Raw genomic sequence first — 6,892 nt, forward strand, 5'->3', positions numbered from 1 at the left:
CACGTGGTTTTGTAAAACGTCCCCAGCGATCGGCAGACAGGCTTCCAGGAGCAGACTTTAGGGGGCCGAGCTCGAGCCCTTTCACCTTAGTAGTGCCCTCACACATTTCTCTTCTCAGGTGGAGCAGTTGTAGAGAAGAGATGGTCCTCAGAGTTGATCTGCTGTTGTTCTGACCTGCTGTCCAGGACATGCAAATGGTTTCTGAAGGACAGCTGAGGTTTTAGACACAGGCCACAAGGCCGATCTCAGCTCTTCCAAATTGGCTTCTTCCGTGTGGCTTCCTTGTGTGACGTCTCAACGGGTGGACACAGCCTAGAACTAGACGGGACATCCGATGCCCCCTGGACGGCTTTCCTGGCGTCACTGGGTTCCCAGAAGACGTTCTCCCAATAGCAGGGTCTGCCTTGAGGGCTCCACGCGGGAATAAGTAAGGCGCTCCAGCGATCTAAGTGGAATTGCACCCCTGCAATTTTAAATGACATCTTTGCTGAGCACTAGCAAAGATGTCCTTTGCATCTGTGGTTGAGGTAAAGCTGCCCCTCCCCCTACGAAAGCAGTCTTTCGGTTTTGAGCCGGCCCGTGGTGACATTTTGGGTAACAGGGCAAAAGAAGGGGCCACAAAGATGTTCACTGTGTGTAGACATCAAAGAGTCCTGAGTTTTCTACCACACCTGGGCCTGGGCCGGGGGACACAAAGCTGATGGCGATCCTGGCGGCCGAGGGGGCTGGCGCCGCGCGGGAGGGGCACAGCGGACCGCCCGGAGCTTCCTGCTTCCTCTTCCTCTTCCCAGCCCTGTCTTGCCCTAGACTCGCGGAGGCTGATGCAAGGCGTGTCTGAGTGGGCAGCTTCTTCCCTGCCTGCTGCCCTGGCGGGCATTTGTGTGCTTTCCGAGGAGCAGCAAAGCTGCTCTGCAGTGAAGTCGGATCGTGCTGCCCTGGGACACCCCTTGGCTCCCCATACTCCTCAGCAAAAGCCTCCCCAGGGCTCTCTTACTCCTGTACCTGCTCCTCTTCCATGGCTTCTCTGTGGTTTCTCCCGTCGCCTCTCCCGTGGTTTCCTTGCTGTATTCACCCAGACTAGGCCCTGGCCTTGCTGGTTCCCTTCCGTACCACTTTCCCGTGCTGCATATCCTCCTACAGAGCAGTAGACAGGTAGCGAGTGTCCCAGATCGCTGTGTTCTCACTTTGCACCTGTCTACCTCATACTCCTGAGCCCCTTCCTGCTTTGGTTCTTTCCTCCCTTATGCTGCTCACATTTATTTCATTTCTCTGCTTCCTTCTGGGGGTCGGGGAGGGCCATAGGGCAGAGATTTCTGTCTGTTTGGATCAGGGCTCATGCACAGTGCCTGGGTTAAGGCCTGTCCCCAGGACACATTTGGTGACCGAATTCATGGGGGATCATTCCAGACCACACGTGGCTGCTGGTCCTGCCGCCCCTCCTGGCTGCTGCCGCGTGACTCGAGGGCCCCGGCCAGCATGCAGACCGACCGCACTCTGCGCTGGCAGGTAGGACAGCAGGATGCTGCAACCAGAGACTCCCTCCCTCTGCTCCTCTGTTCCTTTTGGCCTCCACTCATCAGATGCTTTTGTCTCTGGAAAACCAACAGAGCCCTCTGCCAGAAAGGTCTGCCCAGCCTCCTTGTTGTTTCAGCTGTGTTCAGGGTTCTCTAGGAGGAGGCTTGGCCGCAGGAGGCCTGTGGGGAGCCAGGCAGGGACGGGGGACAGAGCGAGGCGCTCAGGAAACTGCAGCCTTGGGGCTCACGGTCACTCGGTCACTCAGACCCTGTTCCATGGATGCTCAGCTCGCCTTGTCCCATGCCTTCTGGCCTGCTTGTCTGTGAAGTAAAGAAGCCTGGTACCTGAGGAGGTCCGGCCTTAGCGTCCTAGGCAGACCTGCTTTAGGTGAAGGGTCCAGGAGTGGAGCCATAGCTTAGTGACAGAGGGCCCGCTTAGCACACAGGAGCCCTCCATTCTACCCCAAGCACCACAAAAAGTGAGGTAAGGTTTGGGCCAGAGGGAAGAGCAGGAGTCACTGGTGAAGCCGAGTGGCCACTGTATCCCTGTCTGGGGAGGGTGGAGGGTGGGAGGGAGGAGATGCAGGAGCTGCCACCACTGACACTTGGGCTCTGCCAGGGTTGATCCCACTCAACCGCACTCTGGTGGAGCAGCTGAGCGGTCAGTGTGTTGATTAAGGTGGTCGGGCACCTTCCGCCCCAGTGGGAGGAGCTTACCACCTTCCTCCTCTTCTTCCCTACCCTCGAATTAAAGCCGGTGCCCTCTGCCTGTGTCCTGAAAGTGATTCATAAGACTTGGGAAGGTTTATCTGATAAGGTCGGCAAGCAGGCAGTGATAGAATTTCTTCAGGGCAACTAAACTCAAACGCTAAGTTTAGATCTTAAAGGAAAGTCATAGGTTGAAGTCTATCCACTGAATATGTGGTTTGCCATTTTCTTTCAGTTAAACAAACAAACAAATAAATGAACAAATAATAAACAAATAGGAAAGGATTAAATGTCTCCCTGAGGCTTGGGTGTGAAGGATAATGAAACGGTACCCTGGCTTATTCCTATCCTACAAACATTTTAAATATGGTGTTAATAATTCTCTTTATTAATCCACAAAGGAATGTTTTATCGTGGAATACCAAAGAAAAGTAATCTATTTATGTTCCCACCTTAATGTTAGCTTCCTTCTTAAGTGAATTTCCTTCCTTTGAATTCTTGTACATTGGGTCATTCCAAAATGGATTATTGACCAGTAAAGAGGTCACTGTAGTGTTTCTAAGCTAAGCAGCTTTAGGAAGAAAAGCCTCTGAGGACTGTTGCTCGTGGTCTGAAGCCAGTAGAATGGGGCTGGGAATTAAGCAGCAGGTGAACAAGGGTTTGCTAAGCACCCTCCTTGCGCAAGAGTCTTCTAGAAAGAAGTCTCTAGGACCTCAAGATCAACAAATATAAGTTGAATCTAATTGAGTTTGCAATAATTCTCCTTTGGAAAGCAGAAGAAATTTGTATTTCTGAACAGTTGGTTGATTGGCTTCCAGAGGACCACAGCGGTTGACTTGGACTTCCTTTTATTTTGACTAAGGAACTGCCCATCCTTTTTGATTTTATTTAGGGTTTTCAGAAGCTATATCCACCAGCCACCCCAATTTACTGGGGCTGTCTACTGGAGTAGCTGGGAGGGTTACACAACTGGATTAGCATGTGACAAGACCCCAGCCCCAGTAGAGTCTACTCATCACAACGTGTTTCTCATTAATCCTTTTCAAGGGCTGGAGTTTTTGTTCGCACCGTCTCAAATCAAGCTCTGAACTGAGCTAGGGTTGATGGCTTTTAGTCTTAGCTTTATTTGGAAGCTAAACTGAAAGTGTAACCTTCAGTTCCTCTTTCAAAAATGTTGCCTGCGTTTGTCCACCAGAGCTGAGTCATCTCCAGGGAGGCTAAGCAGGTGCCTCTGGCTTCTAGAATCCGAGTCCAGTCGTGATGTTTTTGTTTTCCAGAACTCTGTGCTACTCCAAGAATTATCAGAGGATCCGTGGGGTAGAACTCTGTTGGGAGCTGCTCAGAAATTCAGATCCAAGTGCCAGCCTTACCCCCAAAGCTGCGTTTTGGTAAACACAAAATATCCAGCTAATTGCTGGATATAATCCATCTCAATATGAGAAGCACTGGCTGAACGTGCCTTTATTTTATTTTTATTTATTTATCTTTTCTGTATTTTAGGGAAAAGTCTACAGGGTGTTCAGGACCCCACTACTAGATCGGACTTGTGATCCTCCTGTTTACAGCCTCCCAGCCTCCTACGTGCTGGGATTACAAACTTGTGCCACCACACCCAGTCTCATCCTCAGCTCAGTGCACCCTGGGGATGGGGCCGCACGGCAGGTCTGGGGATCAAACCCCTGGCCACTGCGCCTGCTTGCAGGCGAATTCACTGAGCTATTTGGGTGGCCTGCCTTTAGGTTTAGATTTATTCATTCTTTTTGTGGTGTTGGGGATCAAACCTAGAATTTCACATATGCTAGGAAAGTACTCTTTACCACTGAACTATATCTGGTGTTAGATTTACTTAAAATTGCATGATTAGGATGTGAAATAGACATATTTCCACTTTTTCTTTTTTCTTTTTTATAGTACTAGGGATTATACCTGGGGAGCCCTGTGCTACTTCCTGGCTCTTTTTGTTTTATTAGGAGCTAGGGTCTTGCTAAATTGCTTAAGCTGCGCTTGAATTTGTAATCCTCCTTCCAGAGCCTCCCTGGTAGCTGGGACTGCAGGCACATGCCACCATGTACAACATCTGTTAATTGTTTTGGTGGTAGTTGGGGAGTCCTGGGGATTGAACCCAGGGCCTTGGCACTGAACTACAACTCCAGGCCTTTCTTTTAGGTTTCATTTCTCCGATGGGATCTTGCTGAGATGCCCAGGTTGGGGCTGAATTTGTGATCGTTCTGCTTGAGACCGCTGGAATTCTGGAATTACACATGTGCTGAGTTTCTGTTAATTTTTTTTTTTCTAACATTTAACTACAAAAGTGACAAACATGCAGCAAAATTGAAAGCATTTTACAGCAAATAGCCAGCCATAGACCTCCACGTAGGTTCTATTTTTAAAAATTTATTTATTTTTATTTTAAAGAAGAAAAAAAATTTTAAAAAGGCCTGGGGAGATAGGTCACTGGTCTAAGCAGGAAGATAAAATCGGTGGTCTAAGCACCTGCCTGGCAAGTGCAAAGACCTAAATTTGATCCCCAGTACCGCATGCTGGCCACCAGAGCTGGGTGTAGCGGCACATGCCTGTAATCCCAGTGCTGGGGAGGCTGAGACAGGAGGATCACTACGAGTCTGAACTGTATACCAACACATTGTGTCAAATAAATTTTAAATAAAAAAATTTTTTTAAAAAAGGAGAAAAAAGCAAGTAATAAGGAGAAAAAGACAAAAATAAAGCAACGTACAACAATAAAAAAGTACAGAATCTCAAAACAAGAACAGAAAAAAATTTAATGTATTTAATATAGGGTCTACAGGGTCTCCCTACACAGCTCGGACTCATAGTGATTCTCTTGTTTTCAGCCTCCCAAGCGCTGGGATTACAAGTGCGGACTACCACGCCCAGTCTCAGTCACTCGCTCGGTGTGCCCGCGGCCGGGGCCGGCACAGCAGGCCTGGGGATCAAACCCCAGACCTCAGTTCCATACAGGCAGGACTGGTGTCTGCCTAAGCAGGAGCTTTAATCTGCTGAGCTATCTGGCTGGCCTTAAAGGAATTTTTTTTTTAAAGGTAATAAAAGAAAATGAGACAAGAACAAAAATTTAAGTTTTCTTGAAAGCATGTGATAATATTCAATCATACGTCCCATCTTGTATAACTATATCTGTTAATCTGAGTAACAGATTTGACCATAAAAATAGATAATATATCAGTCATTGTTGATCTGCTATTCTTGTTTTGAAAATCTATGAAGTATGTATTGTTGTTATCCTATTTCTTTTTGTTTTTCTTGTTCTTGTTTTTACCCTTCAAAATAAAAAATTATAATAGTAAAACAAGACAAAACAAAAAAAAAGAATTCTCAGGGGCTTTGATAAGGTTGCAGTTAATTTAAGGATTTCTTGAGGACCAGAATTGTGGGCATGGGGCAAGGGAATACTGGGCTGTGGCAGAGCTGGGGGCTGGTCCCGGTCCTACCCACTGTACTGGGCTGTAGCCTCCTGGTCTGTACCCACATGTCAGTTCCAAGAAGTGGTCTCAAGTGTGTCTTCTAAGCCTGTAACTATAGATCCACTGCAAATATCACTATCCCTCTCCTTCAGGTAGAAGCAGCTTGTATCAGTTAAATATTCGAATAAGAAGAAAAACATCTGTTGGCATGGGAAAGTGATTATTTCCTAAGTTACTGGGTAAAACACAGCTGCAATGACAGTTTTAACTCTGTTTTCTTGTTGATTTTTGTTCTTTCAGGAAACCTTTCCGAAACCTCAACCATCTGGAACTCAAAAACCCATGTGCGGTTGACTGCGGCTTCTAGAAGGTCCAGGTGTCCTGCAGATGCGAGAATTTATCCTGCAGTCACCAGACTGAGTCTGAGACAGATGCAACGCTTGTGATGTGGCTTGGATGACCTTATATGTGGAGGGGTCACTTGTTGAGTGGCCAGTGAGTGGTCACTGATACTGATTTCTGACTGTCCAACCTAGCCAGAGGCTAGCTGCAGAGGGGAAGAGCGCCTCTGATTGGTCAAGCCAAGTTAGGAGTTGCCAGTTACCCAACTCTTGAATTAGATTTCCAAATCTAATTGGAAATTCATTGGAGGTCTTGCTTCTGTGGTCTCCACTGTACTTGTAGCCATCATCCCTGTCACCACCACTGCCACCAGTATGTTTTCTCAACCTTCTCTCCAACTCCCCTGAGGCTTCCTGCATTGAAAGTGAGCAGAAAGAGTCTGGGAGAAGACCCTAGTGGTGGCCCACCATCGCGCCAGACAACTGGAATCTTCCCCTTCCTACCATGGGCTGGCTGTCTCTGAAGGTTTTGTTGGTGGGAGTGAGTTTCTCTGGATTTCTTTATCCTCTTGTGGATTTTTGCATCAGTGGGAAGGCAGCAGGCCGGAGACCAAATATTGTGATCATTCTGGCTGATGACATGGGGTGGGGTGACCTAGGAGCAAACTGGGCAGAAACCAAGGACACTGCCAACCTGGATAAGATGGCTTTGGAAGGAATGAGGTGAGTCTGAGGCTGCCAAGCTGTCATCCCTGTGGATTCTCATCCCAGCTCTTCTGGTGGCAGGAGGCACTAGAAAGCGCCTAAGGAGAAATGAGTGGCTCTGTGCTGGTGTCATTAATATACTCATTTGGTTGGAAACCAGAGCAACATTATGAAGAACACGTAC

The 6,892-nt window shown here is 47.8% G+C and overlaps 1 protein-coding gene across 7 annotated transcripts in view; it reads left to right on the plus strand.

Annotated features, from left to right (window-relative positions):
• The window catches only part of Arsg (arylsulfatase G), a 150,671-nt gene that overhangs the window by 41,880 nt on the left and 101,899 nt on the right, over positions 1 to 6,892 (plus strand). For 6 of the 7 annotated variants that reach the window (XM_023714142.1, XM_023714146.1, XM_023714143.1 and 3 more), the window contains one exon: positions 5,963 to 6,726. In XM_023714142.1, the coding sequence (XP_023569910.1) occupies positions 6,509 to 6,726 (218 nt within the window). In that variant the 5' untranslated portion in view covers positions 5,963 to 6,508. Of the gene's footprint in view, positions 1 to 5,962; positions 6,727 to 6,892 lie in introns of those variants that run through there. The other variant, XM_023714147.1, reaches the window with a different exon arrangement.

This window comes from Octodon degus, unplaced genomic scaffold, assembly GCF_000260255.1.
Source record: "Octodon degus isolate 3935 unplaced genomic scaffold, OctDeg1.0 scaffold00033, whole genome shotgun sequence".
Classification (NCBI taxonomy): Eukaryota; Metazoa; Chordata; class Mammalia; order Rodentia; family Octodontidae; genus Octodon; species Octodon degus.